Source organism: Protopterus annectens, chromosome 8.part0 (assembly GCF_019279795.1).
Source record: "Protopterus annectens isolate FY-2018-M chromosome 8.part0, PAN1.0, whole genome shotgun sequence".
NCBI lineage: Eukaryota > Metazoa > Chordata > Ceratodontiformes > Protopteridae > Protopterus > Protopterus annectens.
In genome coordinates, this window is record NC_056741.1 from 604,552,244 (window position 1) to 604,580,018 (window position 27,775).

General features: G+C 45.4%; 1 protein-coding gene across 1 annotated transcript in view; it reads right to left on the bottom strand.

The window, feature by feature from the left end:
* The window catches only part of WNK3 (WNK lysine deficient protein kinase 3), a gene marked incomplete in the record, with an annotated part of 2,462,820 nt that overhangs the window by 1,251,478 nt on the left and 1,183,567 nt on the right, over positions 1-27,775 (bottom strand). Inside the window, 1 exon segment of the mRNA XM_044079290.1 lies at positions 26,004-26,151. Coding sequence (XP_043935225.1) covers positions 26,004-26,151 — 148 coding nt within the window.

Sequence of the window (27,775 nt, forward strand, 5' to 3'; positions counted from 1 at the left end):
AAAGTATCCAATCTTTTTGGTCTGATATACAAAGTATCCACACTGAAGATGTAGTAGCTGCTATGTGACTGTGATAACAGCTTAACCAGTCTAACAGATCAAATAAAAGCTTCTAGCTTTAATGGCAGTTAAAATCCTTTTATTGTAGGAAAAGTTAAAATCTCCATGTAGAATAAAGCAGTTCCTATGTATTCCAAACGATAAGCGCTTTCAGTATCTTCCTCAGATCGTAGAGATTGGGACTGGAAGTTCCTTTTTATAGTGCTTGCTTCCTTTACTGTTGAGACAATCATTCAGTCATCACACTGTCAATCAGCTGTTTAAACGCACCAATCCTCTTTCCTCTCAGCTGGGGGTGTTCCATTTCCTATACCTTTTGCTTTTGAGGGGTGTGATCAGTCATGAATTATTAAGCCAGACACACCTTCATGTTAGCTGATAGTTGGTGGTCTAGCTTTTAGTATAGGTTTCAGTGGAATGATGTTATTCAAGCCTGGCTCAATATCAGCACGGAGGTTCACAATCCACTTACTCTCCCTGCATTCAGTAGTATTTTCAATGTCGCCTTTCCTTATTCCACTATATACATTCTCTATCACCTTATAAGTGAAAGAATGACCGACATTTCTTTCAGAATGCGTTGCTAAAGCATTATGTGGATCTTTACTGGTAATGTCTCTTTGATGTCTCAAAATGCGATTTTTAAACATCTGATTAGTTTTTCCTACACAGAATGCAATATGGTTTGTTGAAGTCTGATGAAGCGTTCCAAGCAATGTGAAAGCGCTTACTTATTCGAATAAAGGATTTGTCTTATCATTCATCTGGTTTTGCTTCGTTTGTTGTGGAGTATCATCCTCTCTTGATTTTGGATTTGTGCTTTTTTTGGGAGGTGATACCTTGCCCAGACAGTGTTCTTTTCTTGCTGAACTTTGCTACTTTGTTCACTGAAGGGACATGACAGAAGAAACCAGCAATGTGTTACTTGAATCCAGATCCTTGGGTCTTACAGAAATCTTCACAGAAGGTATTAATCCACTTTTAAAACTGTCTTATGCTGAATTAGCAAAAGCAGCCTCTACACACAGAGATACTGATTGGCATGTAGATGTTTTACAAACAATGAGAAAGCTCGAGGACAACCTCAGTAAAATTAAGAATGCCCAGTGGCAAAAATGACATATGGAGGCATGCATTAATTTTAAAGTTGTCCCTAGAGGTCTTCGTTTGTTAAAAATGCCTACTTTTGGCTCTGCCTATCCTGAACTTTTGTCTAAGTGGCAGCAACTTAATTTAGATACGAGCTATGCCTACATGAGATTACTTATTGAACAATATACTTTAATAGAGTTGGAACTTCAGCAAGAAGCTATAGCTTTAGAAGAAAAACTGACTGCAGCCCTTACCAACACACAGAAAGAAGATTTTCTTTCTGATATAGCGACTACAATGCAAGCGCTAGATAATAAGCTATTATTGGCAAAAAAGAAGAAACTAGAAAGAGACTGTATGGATTTCTCGAGGGGGAACGTCTTCTCCTGGCCGAGAGAATCCACCAGGACAACATATGCTGCGACGCGTACTAACATTAAAATGCCTTTCTCTGAGCGTAACACTTTATCTGCTCCTACTCCTTCCATGCCTGCTTCCTCTTCTCAGGTAGAAGCAGCAGTCAATGAACAATGCTCCAGTGTGAATGCAGTGAACTCTGATGTTTTAAATACAACTACCATGACGGCACCTGTAGTGAGAAGAAAAACTCCTGTTTCAGCAAGTGGAACTGTTTCAGCTGAATCTAATGACACTTCCCTTCGTTTTCCACTCCCTTTTCGACAGGAGATGAGGCGCAATTGGAGTCCACAAACAACCAGGAAAAGGAAGATATCAGGAGGCCAGTTAGAACTTCAGAAAAAAACTTTCAAAACTGTAACCAGGACTTGATTATTAATCTTTCCAGTCACATGCTTATGGACAATGAAAGAAAGATTTTGAACAAAGGTTTGTCCTTCATTCCCTCTCAGGGGACTGATGTAAGTGATTTAATTGCTGATATAAAATGTTTTGTTAGAAATATTGCACTTGGTTTACAGTTTGGCAACAATGTTTTTAATACTGATGTTATGTCTTTTAAAAAACCTTCTACTTATATGCCTGCTATACATCCTTTATTGGAAAGTTTTGAAAGAGCTTGCAGTGATGATTTGTTGAAGTTTTTTGAATCTGACAATATAAAACTTGATTTTTACAATATCACCAAGGAAGAGAAGTTAGCCCTTCATGATTTAAAGAACAATACTAGTATAGTCATTCGACAAGCTGATAAAGGGGGAGCTACAGTACTTCTAGATACAGGCTACTACCATGATACTATGTTAGAAATGCTCACAGACACTACTACTTATAAGAGACTGAGCATGTCAGATCTAGATAAGTTAATAAAAACAGTACATGCAGATTTATATGACATGTTGATGTGTGGGATTATTGATGAAGAACTTTACAAATATTTTTTGATAGAGAAACCTGTGATACCGGTAATTAGAGGTTTACCTAAGGTACACAAGACCACACATAATCCTCCGCTTAGACCAATAGTATCTGGCAGAGGCTGGTTAACTGAGACAATATCTATTTTTCTAGAAAAAAACTTGAGACCAGTCATAGAATCCACTAGATCTATATTACGTGATACGAAACAGTTCTTGGAAACACTAGCACCTTTCAATGAGAACAATATTCTAGAAACTACAGATTATATGGTAACACTAGACGTTTCTCTTTTCACCTGCATACCCAATGATGTAGGGATAGATTTCTTGAGGTTATATTTGTTAAACAAAGGACTTAGCAACAATCAAGTTATTAAACTCACAATGCTGTTAGAAATGGTTCTTTGTCACAATGTTTTTACCTTTAACAATGAATACTTCCTTCAAATTAAAGGAGTAGCTATGGGCACATCTTGTGCAAACTCTTATGCTAACCTTGTGTTAGCATACTGGGAGAATACATATGTTTTAGAACATTTGGCTTACTCCACTTCTATAAGATATTATAAACGTTTTGTAGATGATCTTTTTTTAATTTGGGGAGGCACACTAGAGCTCCTAAAAGAGTTTGTTCTATATATCAATGAACTACCACATTTCTTAGGTTGACTGAAATGTATTCACAAAATACAATTGATTTTTTAGATGTGACATTGAGGAAAAAAGACGATACTCTAGAAACAGAAGTATTTAGGAAGGTATGTAGGAAGAATGCTATCCTTCACAGAAGTAGCATGCACCCCCCCATATACACAGAAACATTGTGAGTAATCAAGTGAAACGTTTTTCTAATATAACTAATGATGATTTGGTTTTCTCTGATGCATTAAAAACTATAGAAAGTGATTTTAGGCATAGAGGCTATTGCAATAGAGATATGCATTCATTGGACACTTTTGAACGTACACATCTAGGACGTCCTTTTATTAAAAAACAAGGCAGCATAGATGAGAGACCTATAGTGAGGAATAATGATAAGAGGAGACTAGTGATACCCTTTACTAATAATAATACTTCTATTGTTAACATTAAGAGACATTGGAATATTTTACAGTTAGATGATGGTATAAAAGACTTAGTGGGTGAAAAACCATCCTTTAGCTATAAGAATACTAAATCTTTAAAACATATGCTTTGTTATGAGAGAGTGCCTAAAAATAAGATCTCCTCTGAGAGAAAGGGTACATTTGCATGTCGCTCTTGCAACCAGTGTATGTATATAATGAAATTGAGAAGTTATGTACCTACCATAACGTTCCATGTTAGTTGTCTTCTCTCGCCTTCTTTCTTGCTTGATGGGTTCGGAGCCGATCCTCGGCTCCGACTCGGCACTTGCTAAGCTCGAGAGTCACTTTTACCAGCTCGCGGCAGCCCCATATCCCATGATGCAAGGCGGTAAGTACCCAGATCTCGTTTGATGACAATAGGCAATAGCACCTAGCATAATAACTTCCAAAAGGAAGAAAGAAGGAGAGAAAAAAACTCTGAAGGATGGCAGAAGGACCAGCACTGTATGGTCTTCAGAAGCATACTTCCTTGTAGAAAGAAAGGTCTGTCCAGGCCTGGGGGAAGGAGGGAGGCTCGCAACAAAGAAGGCGAGAAGACAACTAACATGGAAGCGTTATGGTAGGTACATAACTTCTCAATGTTAAGTTGTCAATCTCGCCTTCATTCTTGCTTGATGGGACCGTCCTAGCACCTCTATCCTGGGTGGCTCAATGGAACAGACTCTTGAGAACTGTAGAGCCAAAACTGGCTCTGTCCCTGGAGGCCAAATCCAATTTGTAATGGGAAACAAATGTATGAGGAGTGGCCCAAGTGGCTGCTGCACAAATAGTGTCTAATGGAAGTCTAGCTTGAAAGGCTGTGGAAGTGGCTAAACTTCTGGTTGAATGCGCTTTAGGTTTCGAGCACAGCTGTTTTCCCCTGAGCTGATAAATTTCAGAGATGACAGAAGAAAGCCATTTAGACAAGGTCACTTTTGAGACAGGAAGGCCTTTCTTGTTATCAGCATAAGAAACAAAGAGTTGATCGGATTTCCTGAATTGTTTTGTTCTGTCCAAATAATATCTGAGTTGGCGGTGGACATCAAGATAATGTAATTTTTGTTTCGATCTGTTTGAATAGTTTGGGAAAAATACAGGAAGATCAATAGCCTGATTCAAATTAGTCTTTGAGGCGACCTTAGGCAAAAAGGTCGGATTAGTTCTCAATGATACTCTGTCTTTGTGGAAGACTAAATAGGGGGGGCGAACAGATAAAGCATGAAGTTCAGACACCCTCCTAGCCGATGTAATAGCAACCAGGAATAAAGTTTTCCATGAAAGAAATTTCAGGGAACATGAAACAGCTGGCTCGAAGGGAGGAAGAATCAAGGATGTCAGCACTAGATTCAGGTCCCATTGAGGAGGAGGACTCCTGATTGGAGGTTTCAGGAGAAAAATTCCTTTCAAGAAGGCTCTACAAAGCCTGTGGGACATAATGTTGTGATCTGCGAACCCGACATGAAAGTTCGAGATAGCGGCCAACTGAACTTTGACCGTGGAAGAAGAGGAGCCCGCGTGAAAAATTTCCGCTAAGAAATCCAAAACTGCTTGTACTGGAGCAGTGAAGGGATCAATATTTTTGGCTTTTGCCCAATAAGAAAAACGTTTCCATTTGCTAGTATAAATCCTCCTAGTAGGGAATTTTAAGGAAGCTACTATGATGTCTCTAACAGGATTAGAGATCATAGGAAGCCTGGCTAAGGAAGGAAGTGGAGCAACCATGCTGTGAGGTTGAGAGAAGGAATAGACCGGTGCAGCTGACCCGAATGGTGAATCAGAAGATCTGGGGCTGGGTCCAGATGCCACGGCTGCACCAAAAGGTGACGATGGAGGAACGGGAACCAAATTTGTCGAGGCCAATAAGGGGCAATGAGAATCATTTTGGCTCTCAAAACGGTGGCTTTCTGGATTACTTGTGGGATAAGAGGAAAGGGAGGAAAGGCATAAAGAAGTCCCTGGGGCCAATCCTGGGTCAGAGCGTCTCTGGGGGGATGGCCTGGCAGTGGGAAGAGAGAGAAGAAATCTGGGCATTTGCTGTTTTGGGGAGTAGCAAAAAGATCGCAACATGGGCGACCCCATTCTAGAAAAATCTCCTCCACTATAGATTGTTTGAGAGACCACTCGTGAGGCATGAGAATAGCTCTGCTCAATCTGTCCGCTAAAATGTTGGTTTTCCCAGGGATATGCGTTGCTACCAGAAACCGATGAGAGGAGATCGCCCATTGCCAAAGTCTGAGAGCTTCTCGACACAAGGGGTAGGACTTGGTTCCGCCCTCTTTGTTGATATACCATACTACAGACATGTTTGTCTGTGTGGACTGCAATTGTCCCAAGGGGAAGAAAGTCGTTGAGGGCTTGCAACGTCAAAAGCACTGCTCTCATCTCTAGGACATTTATGTGCAGGTGGTATTCGAACGGTTGCCACGTCCCATGAACCATCCTGCCCTGATAATGCCCCCCCACCCGATCAGGGAGGCATCTGTAGTGACAGTGGCTACCGGGGCTGGGGGTACAAAGGGTCTGCCTTGGTGAATCTGGGGAGAAGTAATCCACCAAGAAAGATGATTCTTGCAAATCTGTGTCACCAGTATTTGGTGACGCATCGGAAGTTGTTGGTAAGACCACTGAGTGAACAACATCCACTGAAGAAGGCGCATGTAGAAGCGAGCCAGGGGAAGAAGGGTAATGGCCGCAGCCATGAGGCCCAACACTTTTAGAACCATTCTGGCTTGTACTTTCTTGCTGGCTAGAATGATTCTCACGTGACCTTGTATATCTAAGATTCTTTGGTCTGTGAGGGTAGCTGACATCCGAACAGTGTTTAAGTTTGCGCCTATGAAAGTAATAGACTGGCAGGGCAATAAGGAGGATTTTCCGCAGTTGATCGAGATGCCCAATTGAGTGCAAAGATTTATTGTGTAGTACCTGGCTTGAAGAAGCTGATGCCTGGTGGTGGCTGAAAGGAGCCAGTCGTCGAGATACGGAAACACCTGGAATCCTTGACGTCTCAGGTGAGCCGTGACCACTGCCATACATTTGGTGAACACTCTGGGGGCTGTAGTGACACCAAAGGGCAGGGCTCTGAATTGGAAATGACTGGACCCCAGCCGAAAGCGGAGAAACCTTCTGGAGCGTCTGTGAATTTTTATGTGATAGTACGCATCCTGAAGATCTATTGAGCACATCCAGTTGTCCTTCTGTAAGAAGGGCAGAATTGACTGAAGTGTGACCATTCGGAATCTTGTCTTTCTCTCAGACTTGTTGAGTCTGCTGAGATCCAATATTGGTCTCCAGTCTCCCGTCTTTTTGGGGACCAAAAAGAACCTTGAGTAGATTCCGGGCTCTGAATGATCTGTTGTAACTGGCTGAATGGCTCTTTTTTGCAGAAGTTTTAAAACTTCTAACTCTGCAATTTCCCTTAGACCGGGTGTTACATCTGGAAGGGAATTTGAGTAAGAGAAGGGAGTTTCCTCGAAAGGAATTTTGTAACCCTCGGATATGATCGACTGTACCCATCTGTCTTGAGTTAGGGAAAGCCAGGCTTCTGGGTACAGTGATATCTTCCCGACTGCCTCCAAGGATGGACAGTCGGGCAACATCTCAGGGATGCTGAAAGGGCTTGTCAGAGAGGCTCTCTGCTTCCCTGGTTTTGTGGACCCCTCTGCCTCTAGAGCGGCGTCTGTTATTGTTACCCCCTCTGCCTCTAGGGGTAAACTGACCACGTGAATCCGGCGCGACTCCTTGGGATTTGCGGAACCACATTTTGCCACCCTTCTGTCCTTTAGGGTATGGTCTAGAAGGGGTGGAAAAACGGACCCCTACGGCAGAAAGAGTCTTGCCGTCCTGCTCACACCTGGTCAATGTTTCCTTCGCTTGAGAGCCAAACAAAGCTGACCCATCAAAGGGAGAGTTTGTGAAGGATGCCTTAAAGGGATCTGCAAAATTACAGAGCCGCATCCAGGCTTGGCGTCTAAGAGCCACACCTGTACCTGCGGCCCTACTCGCTCCATCTGCTGCATATATCAGACGCATGGAGGAGTTAGCAATAGAATTAAGGGTTCCTAGCTGTGAAGCAATTTTTTCTTGAGCCCCTGCAGCTGTGGGATCCTGTACTACTTCACCTAGCTCCTTAAGGATATCCCTTTGGAGTCTGGTAAAGTGGCATAAGTAGTTCAGCGAGCGCATAGCAAAGGTCGCTGAAGAGAACATCCGCTTACCATACCTATCCATGGTCCTAGAGTCCTTATTAGGAGGATGGACAGGTACGTAAGGATCTGCAGGTTCCTTCTTAGTGGCAGCCGCCACCACCATGGCATCAGCAGGAACACCTTTTGTGAGGAATTGCTTGTCCAAAGGGGCAGTAATAAATTTAGAAGGCCTCCTAGGAACTGGCTCTACAGAATCAGGAGCAGCCCAAGCCTTTCGAGCAATAACCGAGCAATAAATAAGGGGGTCGAAAGGCGGAGACACCCAGGAGGTGGAGGGCCGAGATCCAAACGCCTCCAGGTATACCGACTCATCCTCGGAGGGATTATTGGAGGGCCAGTTCCCCCTCTGTTTAAGGAGTTCTAGGATGTCTGAAAAGGAGACATCCTCAGAGGGGGATCTTGGGGATCCCTCTGACTCATCTAAGTCGGTATCTGAAGTGATAGACTCGGGGGAGTCTACGTGTTTCCTCTTACAGGTCCTCTTGCGCGGAGGATCCCCTGACCGATCAGGAGAATCCTCGGAAGAGGGGGTTCTTCCCAGTGGGGAAACCTGAGGCGGAGGATCTCTGGGTCCGGGAGCAAGAGAGATGGCAGAGATATCGACAGGCACCGTAGAGGGAGGAGCTAAGGGAACAGACTGCTGGCTGAGTCCAGTGGCCAGCACACTCTTCATCACCTCAAAGGCTCCCTCCCAGGAGGTCTGAGAGAACCCGTTCAAGAACCAGGAACTCCAGGGCCCACCGAAGGGAAGGCTCGAGGCAGATGTCGGAGCCGAGCTCACCAAGGCCGAGGCTCCAAGGGGAAGAGTGGGGTCGGACAAGGGTCCGATGCCACTCACCCCCTCGGAGGAGACCAGGGAAGCCCGACCACCGAATCCCTCTAAGGAAGGTCTTGAAGAGGAGATAAGAGTAGAGGCTGAGGAAGCAGAAGGGGGGGTATCTGTCCCTCAGCCGTAGCAGACACTATTCCCGAAGACTCCAGCTCCAAACTCTGGGGTAGAGTCGAAGGAGGAACTGCAATGGGGTGTGGACTAATAGTCGTCTGTTGAGACGGACTATGTAGCATCTGGGCCAGTGCCTGTGATTTTAATAATCTACTGACCACCCTCTCTAAATCATGGTCAGAAAGCCTAGACGACCTGAATGATCGGCTCCGATGGCTCCGTTCCGAGAGGAGAGGAGATGCCGGAGCCAAGAGTATCGGTTCCAAGGAAGGGGACCTGGACCTCTTCCTCGAAGGAACCATCGGAGCCGATGAAACCATGGGTGTTGTCGGAGCCAACAACTTTTCGGCACCGACAGAAGGTCTCGATGCATCGGCTCCAGCCGGAGCCGATACAGACATAAAAGTAAGGGTGTCGGAGCCAGTCGGCGCCGACACCGAAGCCTGGGCCACATGGTGGTCAGAACCGATTGGAGCAGACACCGATGTGGCCGAACCAGTATCGGCACCGATAGCCATCGGTGCCGAGGATTTGTGTAAACCAGGATCGGCTCAAGCCGGAGCCGATCTAGACTCTGAAAGAGTCGGAGCCGAGGCCGCAGGCTTAGACACAGAAGCCTGGGCCTTGGAAGTCTTGCTCGGAGCCGACTTAGCAGGAGAGCCCTCCGGTTTAAGTAGGCCCCTCAAAATCAATTTGTTTCTCCTCTCCTGCAGGACTCTCTGGCTGAAGGAATGACAAATCGCACAGGAGTCCTGCAGGTGGAGAGGTCCCAGGCAGTATAAACAAGAAGTGTGACCGTCTGTCAGAAACATCTTCTGACAGCACGAGTCACACTTCTTAAAGCCTGAGACCCTTTCCTTGGACATAGTTGCAGAAAAAAACACTGACACAACACAGCCCAAGAAACAATTATCCCAAAATTAAAGAAATCACTCACCTCTCACATACACACACACACACCCTAACAAGGGGGGGATGGGAGGGGAGAAGGCCTGACTAAAAAAATTAAGGAGTAAGGGAAATTCTAGTCACAAAAGGGACTAAATCTAAACTAAAACTGTTATTATTAAGAATGAAGTGAAAGAAGGGGCAAAAACAGTAATATATAAATCACTTACCAGGAGCTGGTAAAAGAAGGACCTCATCAGCGAAGCGGCAAACGAGATCTGGGTACTTACCGCCTTGCATCATGGGATATGGGGCTGCCTCGAGTGACTCTCGAGCTTAGCAAGTGCCGAGTCGGAGCCGAGGATCGGCTCCGAACCCATCAAGCAAGAATGAAGGCGAGATTGACAACTTAACATCTAATGTTTTTATACATCCAGATACTGGTGTTAAATATGAGTTTAATGAATACGCTGATTGTAAGTCAAGAAATGTGATTTATTTAGCATCCTGCACAAAATGTTATTGTTTCTATATAGGAAAGACTAATAGAACCTTAAGAGAAAGGATACGAGAGCATTTGTATGCTATACACAGAGAGAATGAAGAGAATGCCCTAGCCAAGCATGTAATACAAAATGACACCACACATGCCTTTAGATTTTTAGTAATAGGACAGTTAACAGAGACTGAAAGACTTGGGAATATTGGCAATAAGACAGAAAAAGCTGAGGCAAAATGGATTATTAAGCTATCTGCGAATAAAGGTCATGGTCTCAATGATAAATTTTCATTGAGACCATTTTTATTAGATAAACCTTTGAAACACTAAACAGTAGTAATAAGTCTCACTATGCAATATGTGTTTTAGTATGTTTTAATATTTTACTTCTACTATTCATTTATTAACATGAGATTTTTATGATATATTTATATAATTTTTATGGAAAGGAAATGATGTATTTTTTGTAACTTACATGTGACTTGCTAATGTGTTTTTCATTGGTGTTTTACTTATATAAAAGTTGATTTAAATTTTATGGTTTGTTGAAGTCTGATGAAGCGTTCCAAGCAACGTGAAAGCGCTTACTTATTCGAATAAAGGATTTGTCTCATCATTCATCTGGTTTTGCTTCGTTTGTTGTGGAGTATCATCCTCTTTTGATTTTGGATTTGTGCTTTTTTTGGGAGGTGATACCTTACCCAGACAGTGTTCTTTTCTTGCTGAAGTTTTCCATGGTGCTTATTAGCAGAAATGAATGCAATGGACTATCCACTTAGAAATGGTTTGCTTGGAAATGGCCTTCTCCTCTGCCCCTGCAGCAAAGCCAACTAGCAGCTGTTCAGATTTTCTGAGAGGCTTAGTCCTGTCCAAATAAAATCTAAGTTGTCTGTGCACGTCCAAACAATGCAGTACTCATTATCCTTTGCTCTGTGGATTAGGAAAAAAAGTAGGCAAATGAATGGACTGATTTAAAGGCCACACTAGACACCACTTTGGGCATAAAGGAAGGATTGGTCCTGAGTGACACGCTGTCTGCATGGAAGATGATGAAGGGCTCCACTGCCATGAGGGCCTGTAATTCAGACAACTCTTCTTGCTAAAGTGATGGCTAGAAGGAAGGCTGTTTCCAAGAAAGGAATTTCAACTCTGCAGTTTCAGCCGTCTCAAAAGGAGGTAGAGTGAGCTTTTCCAAAACAAAGTTAAGGTCCCAGGCTGGACTAGGGGCTCTCCTGGGTGGTTTTAAATTTTTGGCCCCTCTAAGGAATTACTTTAGCAGGGGGTGAGAGAAGAGGGGTGGTTCAGTATTATAATGAGCTGAAATGGCAGAGGCATGAATTTTAATCGACAAGAAATAAAGGGCCTTGTAGAGCATCTCTGTTAAGTACTGAAGAATATGTGGTAAGCTGGGCACTATTGTGCCCATTCCCTGAGTCTGGCTCCAGGAACAGTATCTTTTCCACTTTTTAGCATCGCATTTTCTAGTACTAGGCCTCCTTGCCTCCAAAATGACATCTAGCACCTGCTTACTGAGGGATGCTATTGGAGAGCTCAAGGAATTAGCCAGGCTGTAAGTTTCAGGGTTTGAAGCACAAGAGGGGGTACCAGTGCTGGTGTGGCCAGTCTGGTGCAATCAGTATTGTCCTTGGTTTGCTCTGTTTGATCTTTAGCAGAACTTTTGAGAGGAGAGGCAGAAGGGGAAAGGCATAAACTGAGAGGCTTTCCCAGGTGAAGGACAGGGCATTCACTTTCCAAGCTTGACCATGGGAAGTCCTTGTGTAGAATTTGTCCAACTGGTAGTTCTGAGGGGAGGCAAACAGGTCTATCTCTGTCTTCCCCCATTTGTTTCTCAAAAGGCTGAATATCTCTGGTTCCAGTTTCCACTCGTATGGGTCCATGAGATTTCTGCTTAGGTCATCTGCCAGTGAATTTAGCTTACCTGGCAGGAATTGAGCTTGTAGGTGTACTTGGTAGCTCAAGGCTGTGTTCCACAGAGCCATAGCTAGTCTGCAGAGGGGATACGAGTGAGTTCCCCCCCTGCTTGTTTATGTACCAGATAACAGTGGTGTTGTCTGACTTTACCAATAATTGTCCTGGAAGAATGTGGTCCTTGAAGGCTGTCAGGGAATTCTGTACAGCTAACATTTCTTTTTGATCGATATGCAGGTGCATCTGACTCCGGTTCATTTGCCCTGAATGCACTGCCCTGCCAAGTGAGCCCCCCATGCATAGTCTGATGCATCTGTTGTTAGGGTTTGGGCGGCAGGGGGTAGAGTGAAAGGGAGCCCCTTGTTGTGGTAGCAGGCCTCTGCCCACCAAAGGCGCTCTGTCTTTACACAAGGAGTGATAGGAATCATTGATTCCAGGTCCTGAGAATGTTGACACCATAGGCTTTTTAGATATCATTGTAGTTTCCTCATATGCAGTCTTGCATATGGAATTAGTAGAATGCAAGAGACCACGAACCCCAAGGGCTTGCAGGATTTTCCTTGCAGATAGCTGGGTCTTTGTGGCCAGTAGTTTGAAGTAGGCTGTCAAATATACTTGTTTCTCTGGTGTGAGGTAAGCCATCTGGGAAGTTGTGTTCAAGCTTGCTGCCAGGAATACAATTTGTTGGCAGGGTACTAGATGAGATTTTTTTTTCATTTATGGTGTACCCCAGTGAGGTCAGAAGTTTCATTACAAATGCCAGATGATTTAGTAGCATGTCCTGGCTTTCTGTCTGAATTAGACAATCGTCCAGGTATGGGTATATCTGAATATTTCTTTGCCTGCAAAATGCAATGACTGGAGCTAGGCACTTTGTGAATACTCTGGGCGCAGTAGATAAGCAAAGGGAAGTGCAGAGAACTGATAGTGCATGGAGCCTTCTCTGAAGCGTAGGTATTTCCTGCAAGATTCCCTTATTGGAATGTGCAGGTAAGCTTCCTTTAAGTCTAAGGTTGCCAACCAGGCATCTTTGCCTAGCATAGGAAGCAGCTGTTGAAGTGTTAGCCTTTTGAATTTTGGGATTACCAAAAAGGTGTTTAGAATAGAGAGGTCCAGGACAGGACGCCAGGAGCTGTCTTTTCTGGGTACCAGGAAAAGTCTTGAGTAAAAACCTTGTCCCCTTTCTTCTGCTGGGACAGGCTGAATAGTCCTGATACTTATAAGAGAGAGAACCTGCTGTTGAGCCTCTGCCCACTGATTTGGGGGTAGGTCTGGCCAACCGTTTGGGGTTGGTAGTGTGTGGAAGTGGAATCTGTATCCTTGGGAAACTATATTTAAAACCCCATTTGTCCTGGGTAATGAGTTCCCAGTTTTTTGCATGCAGGGTGATTGCTACCAAACGTTTCCTAGTGGCAACACACATTCCGGGGAGATCCAACGTGATAGCCGTTAGGTGGGACAGGCTGAATAGTCCTGATACTTATAAGAGAGAGAACCTGCTGTTGAGCCTCTGCCCACTGATTTGGGGGTAGGTCTGGCCAACCGTTTGGGGTTGGTAGTGTGTGGAAGTGGAATCTGTATCCTTGGGAAACTATATTTAAAACCCCATTTGTCCTGGGTAATGAGTTCCCAGTTTTTTGCATGCAGGGTGATCTTTACCCCTAAGGGAGCAGGCAGTTGAGCAGGGCTTGGAAGGTTTAAGGTGAAGTCATTGTGATATTTGTCCATAGGGGGGGTGTCTTACTACTTCCAGCTTCGGAAGTGGGAGCCCCCCACTGCTTAGGCCTGTGAGTACCTTGAGACTGTAGCCTAGGTGGTCTGCTGTTCCTGGGTTTGGACTGAGAAGGCCTGGAAGAGACAGGAAAGGACCAACTCTTAGAAGGCTAATGCCTACAAAATCTGGGAGGCTGTACTTGCAGGAAATCTTTAACAGTTTGCATAGATTTAGCTTTTTTCTCCATCTTTTTAAGGACTTCTGCTTTGTTGCCAAACAGGTGGTCTTGGTTTAACGGAGCATCCAGTAATTTAGCTTTAACATTTTTATTTTTATTTTATTTAACATTTGTTGACCGGGAAAGTCCGACTAGGTTCCACAGAGCCTGTTTTCAGCGGAGGCCCGGGGAGAAATGCTCCAGATGCATGTCTTTGGAATGTGGGAGGAAACCGGAGTACCCGGAGGAAACCCACGCGAACACAGGGAGAACATACAAACTCCACATAGAAGGCACCCCAGTCGAGAATCGAACCAGAGAACCTCTTGCTGTGAGGCGACAACGTTGACCGCTGCACCACTGCATGATCTGGCAAATTTTGCTCCTTAAGCCAAGCATGCCTTCTAAGAACAGACCCAGTGACAGCAGCCCTGCTAGATGCTTCTAAAGAGTCAAAACCACATTGCAAAGTATGTTTACCAACTTGTTCAGCAGAATGCATTAAATCCTGTAATTCTTTATTTTCAGCACAGTCAGGAATCAACATCATTTTCTGTTTAAGTAGTCCCATAATATGCTGCTGATACTTTAACATATGAAGCTGTCAGTTTAAGGCCCTAATGGCCAAAGTAGCAGAAATGTATACCTTCTTACCCCATCTGTCCAAGGCCCTGGAATCTCCATCAGAGGAGGTAGGGTTTTTGGCAGCAGTAGCCTTTAATGCCTTTAGGTCCTTACGAAATGGTCTCTGGGTCCGCAGTAGGATTCCTGAAGAGGAACTTGTGAGAGTTAGGTACTCTAATACCGGTCAGGTTTCCTGGGAGCTGGAGATAAAGTGTCTGGGGCCAGGTTAGATTCCAAAAAGGCATCATCTACAATGGTCAGGACAGGGGGGATAGCTAAAGGCCTATATTGAGGGAAGAGTAAGAATTCCCTAAGCCTCTTTTTGGAGTCAGTAATCCTGGCTTTCCCAGCGGAAATGCTCCCTAAGTGTGTGCAAGGTTTCATCAAAAGAAAAATCTTCTGGAGGGGAAGCAGAGGGAATTGAGTCCTCTGCATCAGAATACTCGTAGGTAGATAAGGGCAAATCCTGGTAATCAGAAGAAACAAATTTCAGAATCCTGATCAGAAGAATCTGAAGGAAAATCAGTTCTAGGTCTCAGAAGGTGAAGGCTGGCTTCCCCTAATTAAAGTAATAAGGTCATTAAAGTAATAAGGTCTTCAGCCATTCTTATTTGTTTTTTAGGCATATGGGCCTGACCATGCGGTTTGGAAGCTGGTTTTCTAGGCGTGGGTCGAGTTTTAGGCCTTGAAGAAGAAGATGGCATTGGTTTGAAATGCAAGTCAGTAGGCCTGAATACACCCTCAGAAGCCGGTGCATGCACAGCGGCTCCGGACCCATCCAAGGTAGAGACATCTGCAGGTTCCATGGTCGAAGAAGCATCTCACGGCATACCGGACTCCGAATGGGTCTCAGTAGAGGCCTGTGAATCTGAAGTAGCGGGTATTAGGGGCTGCAAAAGCGCCACACTGAGTACCAGCGAACTGGCGACTAGCTTAACAGAAGCGTCGTTGGCAGCTTTGGACCTATGCGGTCTGTCTCTGTCTTTATCTTTAAGCTTTTTTTCAGAATGTCAGTAGTCGGCTGGCTTACCAAAGCCATTTCTGGATAGGTAAACAGAGTACCAAAATAATTTGCTGCAAAAATGAACAGATGACGAATAGTTTGAGGGTTGAATAAGGCACAAAACCGACAGAGAGGGACGTCGTAGTCTGGGCCTAAGCAAGGAATGCAGTACGAATGAAAATCTTTATGAGGTATTTGCTTTCCACAGGTAATACAATTGTTAACTTTCACTGACATCGGTTTAAAGCAAGAAAAAGGATCCCCAACGAGGTACATAGCTTTTTTGAAGACTTCGGTTCTAAAACTCGAAAACGAAAATTTCAGTCGTCGGCCAACCGGCACTTGCGAGCTGCTTCTGCTTCGAGCACCGCGCGGCAAGAAAGACTGATGTAATGGCGTCGGCTGCATGTTTTATACCCCTGACGTCATGGAAGAAGAGACAGCATCCGATGCAGGGATCCAAGACTTTGATAATCAGGCTGGCTGAGGGCTATCTGCAGGCAGATAACCCAAATGTAATGACTGCAACAGTGAAACACGAAGAACATCTGTCTTTTATGGAGAACAGAGTGCTGTAATGGGTAAAACATATTTTTGTCTTGTTAGCAGTAGGTAAATTGCATGTCTAGCTTGTAAGTCTATATTTAGGCATGACATGCTGTTTAACAAAAATAATAATTCTTTTTGGAACTGCACATATTAGGTCATTTACTGATTACCAATGTGTTGTTTCAAAAGTAACAGCGTTTAACACTATGCCATGCTTTATTTCTTGTTTCAGTCATATATTAACAACTCATCACCATTTCAGTGTTTTATTGCATACTGTTTCACCTCTGTCAACCAACAATGATGCATCATTCTCTGCAATAAAATTCTATCTTGGCAGTAACTGATTAATCTTTGGGACACAAAGTAGTCACTGACATATAACAGAATGACAAATGTAAAAGGGAAAGGATATTATAGGTTCATAGGCTGGTACTAGGCTATTGGCCCTAGGGCCTATACAAGCCTAGTAATAACAATTCCCTGGCTATTTCTTCTCTCAATATTTACTTCCCTGGACCGGTCTAGCAGGGCGTCTGACATGATCCACAGGGTGAATTTCCTATCTCCCATCCAGTCGTCAAAGTTCCTTTTGAAGAGTGCCAAAGAGGCATTCTGCTTGACATGTATGGGCAGTCTATTCCAGAGTCTGGGGAGTCTCTGGGTCAGGAACCTATCCCTCCAGCATGTTTTGTTCATTGTGATGACAAGGTTTAGATCCCTGAAGTGTGTAGCTCTGCGGGATTGGGATTTCTTTAAGTGTAGCATGTCCAACAGCTCTGGGTTTGACATGGCCTTGTATGTTAAGCAGAGATCACCTCTGAGTAGACGATATGTGACAGAGTATAGCTGGAGTTTTTTTTAGCTGGTCAGCATAGGGCATCTGCTTTAGGCCTGTGATTCTTTTAGTGAGGTATTTCTGTGGCCTTTCCAGTTGTTGCAAATATCTTGAGGTACATACCAAATGGGACTTTGTACTCTATAATGGGTCTAATGAGGGATGAGTACAGTGGGACAATGACCTCCTTTTTTCTGGATGAAAAGCCCTTAATGATGAGGTGTGCCACATAGAAGGATTTCCTGACTGTTGTGGCAATGTGGTTATCGAAGGTGAGACCACTGTCTACCTGTGTCCCTAAGTCTCTTATCAAACTTTTGGTGTTTAGTGTACTGCCACCTACGTGGTAATTCACGGGTACATGTTTTTTCCCAAAGGGGATAACTTTTAGTTATGTACTTACCATAACTTTAGATGTATGGGATCCATCTCGCCTACATTCTCTACAGATGGGTTCGGAGCCGATCCTCGGCTCTGACTCGGCTGCTATACAATAGAACGCAGTCTCTTATTGGCTGAGTTACCTCGTATCCCAGGATGCATCACTACTGCTTCCCCAGATATTGTTTGTCCGCACACATGCACACACACATAGACTGTTGTTATAACATTGCCAGGTGTTCCAAGAGAGGAAGAAGTTGAATTTGGATCGTCCGGTCTCTTCTGGTCTACGAGGCAGGGGGAAGGAGGGTGGGTTATTAGGAATGTAGGCGAGATGGATCCCATACATCTAAAGTTATGGTAAGTACATAACTAAAAGATGTAATGTGATCCTATCTCGCCTATATTCTCTACAGATGGGACAGCGTCCCTAGCACCTAATTCCTGGGTGGCTCACTGGAAAACGCTCCTGAGAACCGTGGAACCGAAGGAAGCTCGGCCCCTAGATGCCACATCCAATTTGTAGTGAGAAATAAAGGTGTGTAGAGAAGACCACGTAGCAGCCGCACAAATGTCACTAATAGAGAGCTTGGAATGAAAGGCTGCCGAAGTGGCCATAGCCCTGGTAGAATGAGCTTTTACTGGAACTATAAGCTCCTTATTTGAAATGAGGTAAATATGACTGATACAGTCCCTGATCCACTTGGCAATAGTGACTTGCGTGATGGCTTTGCTCAATTTACTATCCGCAAAGGACACAAACAGTTGATCAGATTTTCGTGCTTGGTGTGTCCTATCCAAATAGAAACGCAATTGTCTGTGCACGTCTAAGCTGTGAAAGGTATATTCAGCTCTGTTTGAATACTTAGGGAAAAAAACGGTAATTCCAGTGATTGTTGCAAACAAAAGTTAGAACAGACCTTTGGTATAAAGGATGGGTTTGGTCTAAGAGATACTCTATCTTTGTGAAATACCAGGTATGGTGGTTTTACACACAGGGCTTGAAGTTCTGAAACTCGCCTGGCTGATGTAATAGCAACTAGAAGAGCAGTCTTCCAAGAAAGAAATTTTAAGTCACAGGTTGCTGCCGGCTCAAAGGGAGATGAGGTTAATGCACCTAACACCACGTTAAGGTCCCACGGTGGTGCAGGATGAGATATAGGGGGCCGTAGAAGCCAAGCTCCTTTAATAAAGGCTTTGCACAACTTGTTGCTCATTAAAGGTGGATCTATGCTCTCGTGAAAATTGGAAATAGCAGCCAATTGAACTGTGATGGTAGACACCGAACAACCTTGGTTGAACAGGGAAGCTAAAAACTTCAGAACCTCTGACACCGAGGCTGTCATAGGGTCTAATCCTCGGAGTTGGGCCCAAATAGCAAACCTCTTCAATTTATTGCTATACATCTTTTTAGTAGAAGTCTTGTGGGCCGAGGACAAAATATGCATGACTTCAGGGTCGAAAGAATGGCTCCTATGGTCGGAAGAGGAGTAGCCAAGCTGCTAACTTCAATGAATGGAGGGACTGATAGAGCTGTCCTGACTGATGCGTCAAGAGGTCCGGAACTTGGTCCAGAAACCAGGGACCCTCCAATGCATATTTGTGAAGAAAGGGGAACCAGACTTGACGAGGCCAGTATGGGGCGATTAGAATCATTTTGCTTTCCAAGCGAATCGCCTTCTGAATCACCTTGGGGAGAAGGGGAACCGGTGGAAATGCGTATAGCAGACCGGGGGGCCAAGCTTGGACTAGAGCATCCTTGGGGATCTCCCCCGGAACTGGGGTGAGAGAGAAGAACTGCTGGCATTTCGCGTTGAGGGGAGTTGCGAAAAGATCGCAACAAGGAGCTCCCCATCTCGTGAAAATCTGTGTTACCACTCTGTCGTTCAAAGACCACTCGTGAGGGGAGAGAATAGTTCTGCTCAGTCTGTCGGCTATCACGTTGGATCTCCCCGGAATGTGTGTTGCCACTAGGAAACGTTTGGTAGCAATCGCCCAATCCCACACCTTCATGGCCTCTCTGCAAAGGGGGTAAGACCTGATCCCTCCTTGCTTGCTTAAGTACCAGACTACCGACATGTTGTCGGACTGAATGGCAATCGTACCCTGGGGGAGGTGATCGTGCAGTGCTTGCAACGTTAAAAGCACCGCCCTCATTTCCAGGATATTGATGTGGAGAAGACTCGGTGTGCCACGTGCCTTGGACCGACCTGTCCAGATAATGTCCCCCCCACCCTGTCTGGGAGGCGTCCGTAGTCAACGTGGCCGAGGGGAATGGGGGAACGAAGGGTCGCCCTAGATTCAGGTTGGAGGAAAGGAGCCACCAACGAAGCTCCTGTTTGCACGTCTCTGTGATCAATATGTGGTGACTGAGGGGAAGGTCTTGATAAGACCACTGGACTGATAGGAGCCACTGGAGTATCCTCATATGCAACCTTGCCAAGGGGACCAGAAGAATAGTGGCTGACATGGAACCCAACAGCTGCAGGACCATTCTCGCTGGAGCGCGACGTCTGAGGAGTAATGCCCGAACCTGAGACTGCAGCGTTGCTATCCTTTCCGCAGGAAGATAGACTCGCATCTGCCTTGTGTCTATTTCTGCACCAATAAACAGAATACGCTGCGATGGCAGCAATACGGATTTTGTCCAATTGAAGGTGATTCCTAAGGAGTTGCCTAGAGAGATAGTGGCTGCTAGATTTTTCAAGAGTAGATGCCTGGAGGCGGCAGTTAGGAGCCAGCCGTCTAGGTATGGAAACAGCTAGAATCCTAGACTTCTCAGGTGAGCAGTCACCATCGCCAAAAATTTGGTGAACACCCTGGGGGCTGTGGTGAGACCAAAGGGCAGTGCACGGAACTGGAAATGACTGTCTCCTAGGCTGAAGCGCAAGTGTCTCCTCGACGCCTGATCTATCAGAATGTGATAATAGGCATCTTTGAGATCTATGGAGCACATCCAAACACCTTTCTCCAAAAGCAGAAGAATGGATTGCAAGGTGACCATCCGGAATTTGGACTTTTTCACTAATCGGTTTAATTTGCTGAGATCCAAAATGGGCCTCAAGTCCCCGGTCTTTTTTGGTACCAAAAAGAACCTTGAGTAAGTCCCTGATCCGGCCTGATCTGCGGGGACAGGTTGGATGACTCCTTTTTGAAGCAGCTTCGATATTTCGCTGGCTGCAAGATCCCGTTGACTGGGTGGCGGGTCCGGGATTCTTTGGGATGGTGGGGGGGGGGGGGGTTGAGAGAAGGGAATGACGTAACCTCCGGCGATTATTTGGAGCACCCATTGGTCCTGAGTGATATTTGACCAGGCCTTAAGGTGCCTCGAAAAACGACCCCCGACTGGCTCTGGAGCTGCACAGTCGGGTACTCCTTCAGGGATGCTGGAAGGAGGAGGAGCCACGAAAGGACTCGCGGTCTCCAGTGTTGCGGGGGCCTCCGCCGCCTCTGGGACGGCGTCTCCCTGAAAAATTTCCCCCTCCTCTGCCTCTAGAAGGGGAATCGCTCTGCTGCGACGAGTAAGGCTTTTGAGACTTACGGAACCACATTTTCCCTCCTCTTCGAGCCTTGGGATAAGGTCTGAAGGGAGTGGAAAACCGGGCCCCTACGGCAGTTAAAGTCTTACCCTCCTGTTCGCAGTGAGTTAAAGTGTCCTTTACCTTGGGTCCAAACAGTGAGGACCCCTCAAAGGGGGCGTCGGCAAAGGAAGACTTAAAGGCCTCCGCAAAGTGACACAGGCATAGCCAGGCTTGTCTCCGTAGAGCAACACCTGTTCCCGCCGCTCTGCTCGCTCCTTCGGCTGCATATGAAATGAGCCTCATGGACGAGTTGGATAACGAGGACAGGGTAGCCAACTGGGAGTTAACCGTTTGGGCCAACTGCTCAGGTAAGTTACCAGAGAGGGTATCCGAAAGCTCCTTGACCAGATCCCTCTGCAGTCTTGTGAAATGTGTCAAGTAGTTCAGAGACCTTAATGTAAAGGTCGCTGAAGCAAGGGTGCGCTTCCCGTACCGATCCATGCTCCTAGACTCCTTATTACGAGGATGGACGGACGTTGAAGCCTCTGCCACATCTTGCTGGGTGGCAGATGCCACCACCAAGGCATCTACAGCCACACCTTTCGAAAGAAAGTCCTTATCAGGGGGAGCCAAAAGGAATTTATTGGGGCGAGCTGGCCCCGGTTCAACAGAATCCGGGTGCTCCCACGCCCTTCGAGAGATCAAATCCAGAAGCTCATCAAAGGGCGGAGACACCCAGGAGGCAGAGGGCTGAGCCCCGAAGGCCTTGAGGAAAACCGACTGCTCAGCAGAAGGGGGTTTGGACTGCCAGTCGCCTCGTTGTTTAAGGATCTCCAAGATGTCCGCAAAGGATACATCATCAGAGGACGACTTGGGGGACCCCTCCGCATCATTGAGGTCGGTATCTGAGGTGAGAGACTCATCAGGGGAGTCGACGTGCTTCCTCTTGCACTGTTTCTTCCTAGGAGGTTCCTCCGAAAGCGTTTCGGAGGGACCTACAGGAAGAAGGGAACCCCCAATGGGGTAACCTCAGGCCCAAGGGCTCCACTGTCATGAGACAGGGGGATTGCAAAGGAGCCAGTCTCCATGCCAAGGGAAGGTGGTGGTGAGATGGTAGAAGTGGCCAGAGAGGATCTGGCCAAGGCACTCCTCATGGCCTTGAAGGCGGGACCCCCAGAGTCCTGGGATGGTTCTACCTCCAAGGCCACAACAGCAGTCGGAACTCCCACAGCCGACGCACTGAGAGGGAGACTCAGAACCGAAAGGATCGGTCCCGAAGCATCCCCCCGGGGCCGACAGAGGAGGTCCGCGTACCGAACCCCGACCCAAAGGGCGGGGTTGGAGTTAGGGTCAGAGCCGACCCAACAACCTCCACCGGCTCCACCAACACTGACTCAGACGACGCCGAAGCTGTTGGAGGAGGAACCAAGATAGCAGGATGATAAATCGGCTCCGGAGCCGACTGGGCTGGAGCAGAGATCAATTTTGCAAAGACCGGAGACTGAAAAAGCCTTTGAAGCACCCTGTCTACATCCGAATCAGACATCTTCGACGACCGAGAAGAGACCGACCGGGTCCGAGTCGACTTCTCCGCCAGCTCCGAAAAGACTGGGGGACCGGCTCCGTATGGGTTCGAGAAGTATCGGCGCCGAGGGAGATTCCACTACCACTGCAATTTCCCTCTGAGCCAATGGGGACTTCGGCACCGAAGGGGAAGAGTCTGAGCGGGCAACCCTCATCGGCTCCGAAGGCAGTGGAGCCGATGGAGATGACTCGCCTCTCGATGCCCGAGCTCTCCACTCCGAAGCCAGAGGAGTCGAGGCTGGAGACATCGAGGCAGACCGTTCCGCCCTCGGCTCCAAAGTCCGTGGAACCGACGGAGAAGCCTGCCGTGACTTTTTAGCTGCCGGATCCGACGGGCTGGTCGGAGCCGAAGATTTTTTCTACCTCGAAGGGGAAGAAGAAGATAGGGCTTCCTCAAAGGAAGGGGTAATAAGCCCTTTTCAAAATCAACTTATTTTTCCTCTCTTGGAGGATGCGAGAGGAAAAAGCGTGGCAAACGCTACAGGATTCCTGGAGGTGTTTCGGGCCCAGACAGTAAACACACAAAGAATGGTCGTCCGTAATGGACATTTTATAACTACATTTGGAACATTTTTTAAAACCTGATGGTCTATGTTCCTTCGACATGGCTATCAACACACTAAACTTCAAAAACTAAACTTCAAAGACTACCACAAATGACAGCCTAGACTCTAACTAAAACGCCTAGGATAGGGCAAGGCCCCTCTAACTTAAGCGGGATCACTTACCACAAAAAACACAATTTTACCACAAAAAACTTAAAATACACAGTCACATACAACAAGTAGCTGTTAAAACAGCTTTTGGGTGAGTTTTAGCAAAAAACTAGACAGAAATAACTTCACTAAGAGGCACTTAGCTCAGCCAAGTCCGAGACCACGTCTATGCTGTAGAAGCGGCAAACGAGATCTGGGGAAGCAGTAGTGGTGCATCCTGGGATACGAGGTAACAGCCAATAAGAGACTGCGTTCTATTGTATAGCGGCCGAGTCGGAGCCGTGGATCGGCTCCGAACCCATCTGTAGAGAATGCAGGCGAGATAGGATCACATTACATCTACACATTTCTTGGCACTGAGCTTGAGCCCATGGCTCTGGCACCAAGCATCTGTTTCTGTAAGGCCCTTTTGTAGAATATCCACATCATTTGAGGATTCAATAATGGCTCCTAGTTTGCAGTCATCTGCAAACTTTGTTAGCCAGAGTCCCTTAGTGTTGGCCTGTACTTCAGAGAAGTAGATGCCAAACAAGAGTGGTCCCAGGACTGAACCCTGAGGTACTCCACTTATCTGGAGCTGGATTTGTAGTCGGCTTCTTTACAGTGCGAGTTCTGTCAGTAAGCCAGTTGGCAACTCATCAAGTGACGTAGGGATTAATGCCCAGCTTTGTAATTTATCTATGATTCCAGAGTGGGGGATGGTGTCGAAGGCCTTGGCAAAGTCCAAACAGGCTGTGTGAACCACCTTACCCTCGTCCACAGCTCTGAAGACGGATTCAAATAAGTCAATCATGTTCAGGAGAAAAGATCGGCCCTTCACTAACCCAAACTGGGTGGGGTACAGTGTTTGAAGGTTGCCAATGTGTTTGTTTACAAGTTCCATGATATGTTCCATGGCTTTGCAGATCAGGCTCGTCAGACTGATGGGGCGGTAGTTCCCAGGGATCCAAGGTGGATCCCCCCTTTGTGGAGTGGGATAACTGTAGGTGTGCACCACTCAGTGGGCATGAAGCCTGAGGTGAGGCTATGATTAAACATGACACTTAAGTTAGGTGCCAGTTCATTTTGTAGTTTGTGTATTGCACAGCCCAGGATGTCGTCTGGTCCCATGGATGCTGTATTCTTAAGCTTTGGAGAGTGCGTTTTTTACCTGTGTGGCCGTTATTACTGGAATTTGGCAATCTTTTGGTATTGAGATGGGTCCTTTAGGGGGTGAAGCTGGCACTGAATCGATCTGCCAGGATATTGGCAATATCCTTAGGATCAGTATATTTAATGCCATTCTGTTGTAGCTCAGAGCAGATCTGAGCATTGCCATTTAGATTCTTGACAAAGCTATAGAATGCCTTGTGGTTGTCTTTGGAATCTTTGGCAATTTTATTTTCGTAACTAGCGTTGGAGGATTTTATGAGGGATCTCATCTTCTTACTGAGGCTGGTAAAGGAGTTTTTTTGCATCCTGGGATTTTCCTCTTTTCTGCAACAGTTTCTTCCTTTTGTTGTAAAGTTTGTTTATGGCAGGGGACCACCAGATTGGCTTCCTTTTTTTGGTAGAGAACTTCTTGGTTCTATTTGGGATGGCACGATTCATGCACAAGTAGATGTGCTCGTACAGTGCCTTTAGTGTAGCATTCAGCAGTCGACCTTTCAGTTCCGTCTGCATGGGTGACATGAAGTTTGTCACTTCTGACTTGAGTAGCATGAAGTTGGCTTTGGAGAAGTTTTTTACGGATATTTCCTTACTGGGGGGTGGGGGAGGGATGTGGATGTCAAGGGTGATTAGCTTATGGTCAGACCTAACGTGGGGGTGACCATAGGTGTGGAGCATCAATTTCCCATGTTGGTAATGACCAGGTCTAGGATATTGGACCTCCTGGTGGGACAATGGATTAGCTGATCCAGGGCACTGGAATGAATGAATTCCAAGAACCGCTGGGCAAAGGTGTTGGTACATGAGTGCTTTTCCCAGTTAATGGCAGGGTACTTGAAATCACCCAGTATTAGGGTGTTTGATTGTATCTTAATGTTTTCCCGTATGTTTAGAAAGGTGTACTGAGAATCTTGGCGCATGGTGGGGGACCTGTAGCAAGCTACAATTTGGATTGCAGTCTTACGTAGTGTTAGTTGCACCTAGAGAATTTCAGACGCACTGTGTTGGGCAACTAGCCTGGTGGTATGAATATCCTTGGTGAATATGGACACTCCTCCACCTTTAGTGTTTCGGTCCAGGTTTGGTGGCCAAAAAGTGTGGTAACAGTTGCAGTCTGGTATTGCAGGGGTGCTCTCTTGAGCCTTAAACCAGGTCTCAGTTACTGCACAGATACTGATGTTCTCCATTTTTAGGAGTGCCCCAAGAGAGTGGATTTGGAGGTTTAGACTTCTAGCATTGAGTAGGATTACCTTCAGATTTTGCATGGTTGTACAGGTTACGGTAGTAGTTTTGACCATTGAACTTTGCCTAAAAAAGGCACTATAGGGGTGGCAAGAGCCTTATTACGTCATTAAGCTGATGGTTAGTTTAGAACCTCAAAGCAGTACATACCAAAGGATTGGAAAATTAACAAATTGGTGTTCAAAGTCTGACACAAGCCAAAAAAAATGATGCCAACAGAAGTGCACCTAGTACCTTTTGAGAATTTTACAAATAAGAATTCAGCTACCTACCATAATGAATAAACTTTTAAGCAGGTTTGTGGTGGCTTGAAACATAAGATAGATAGCACAAAATAAACTGCATGCACATAAAAAGAGGTCTTCATTGACTCACAAAATGGGAGGAAACTGTACAATATTACCTTTAAAATCATAAGCTGAAACTTTGCAACCTTATCTGGTCGAGGACAGGAGGATCTTCTATGTTGTTTCAGACGTTCCAGCCTTCCATTCCCACCTGGATAATCACCACCTGGATAACTCTCCTTGCCAGTTAAGTCTTGGGGAGTGCTGAAAAGAAAACATCTCATTCAAAGTGGAAAGCAAAGCTGTTGAAGCTGCAACTCAGCATGGACAACGCATATGTAACATAACAATCAATCTTAAATGCAGAACGACTGCTTGATAACTTAAAATCCATTAGGATGGCTAGGAACTCCCCATGAGACTAACTACATTCAACCCAAACTACAACCTAGGAAGTCAGTCCACTAATGGCCCTACTCTTCATCCACTAAACGTCATTCTACAAGCCACAGTTTCTCTGTTCTTGCTTCTATAGTGTGGTAATCTTTGGTACCTGAACTTACTGAAATCAGAGACTACAAACAGTTCAGACCTCAGTTCAAACATCTATCTGAACAAAATATTTTAAGTACACCTGTCAGAACATGGGTCATGACTCATGTCACATTACTCCCATGGTTGCACTATTACCTTCATCTCAGAAAACCTTGGCTGCAAACTCCTAACGTCTCCAGTTTATAAACTTATACGCGCACTGCTTCCCCGTTTGCCCTATCCATTCCCCTCCTATAAGCCCAATTATTTAATTCTCCTGATATTAGCTCTTCCTGTGAGGTGGAAGGGAGTTAGCTTATGCTGACAGAGCATTACAGCTTTCATATATAATTATAATGAGCACCACGCCTACAGTAATTACTTGTATAGCATCCCCAGTTTACATCCCTAGATAGTTCATCTAACGACATACCCTGATCACTGTTGCCCACAAAGGAAGACTTAGATGGGCAAATGACCATTTTGCAGTATTTGCAAAGGTATTCAGTGCCAACCGGGTCACAACAGTACTGATGCTGCCTATTGCAGAATTTCTAAGAAAGCAGTGGATATGAAGAAAAATTTGGTACGGCAAGCTTATATATGGAAAGTAAACATTTTCATGGTTTCTCAAAACAAAGCAAGTCAATTTAACAGTCACTAGGTGATATACTGCTCTTGGATGTTCTTTCATTCACAGTCCATCATTTCTGAAGATACACCGAGCTCTGTCAAAAAATGCCTAAGCTGACTGTACACATCTAAAAAGAGTGGATAAAATTTAGATAAGCTTCATTGACCACTATAAGCATAAAACAATGGTAGATTTACAAGAAAACTTTCTTTTTGTGAACTATAAAGTAAGGAAGTCAACAGTGCCAGAACAACAGGGCATGGAGAGGGGGAATGAGCACCTTACAGATTTATGCATTTATATCTTGTCATTTCTATGTTCTTTGTAGAAATCATAATTTCTGACCTGCATTTACCAACACAACAGGCCATGTGGGGAGTAGACTATAAGAATGGAGAACGATACCATCAAGCTGTGACCATATGCACAATAATATAAGTGCTCCGTGACTTTTCCTTCCTTTTTACTTTAGCTGGAAAACTACAGGTTAGAGTTGCTTTGCCTTCAGACTTGCACTGGTTCTGTTGACAATCACAGAAGGCACATCTGCATTGGTGAAAATATGCTAAAATCTTGGTATTCTGCATAATTTAAGGCAAATATGTTTCCTTCACATACAGCTAGAGGTAAGATGCATGGGTAACAGCAATGCTTATGTACTGGGTCAGCTTTCACATACTGTGGTAATAATTTACCTCCTGCTGCTCGTTTCTCTGTTGG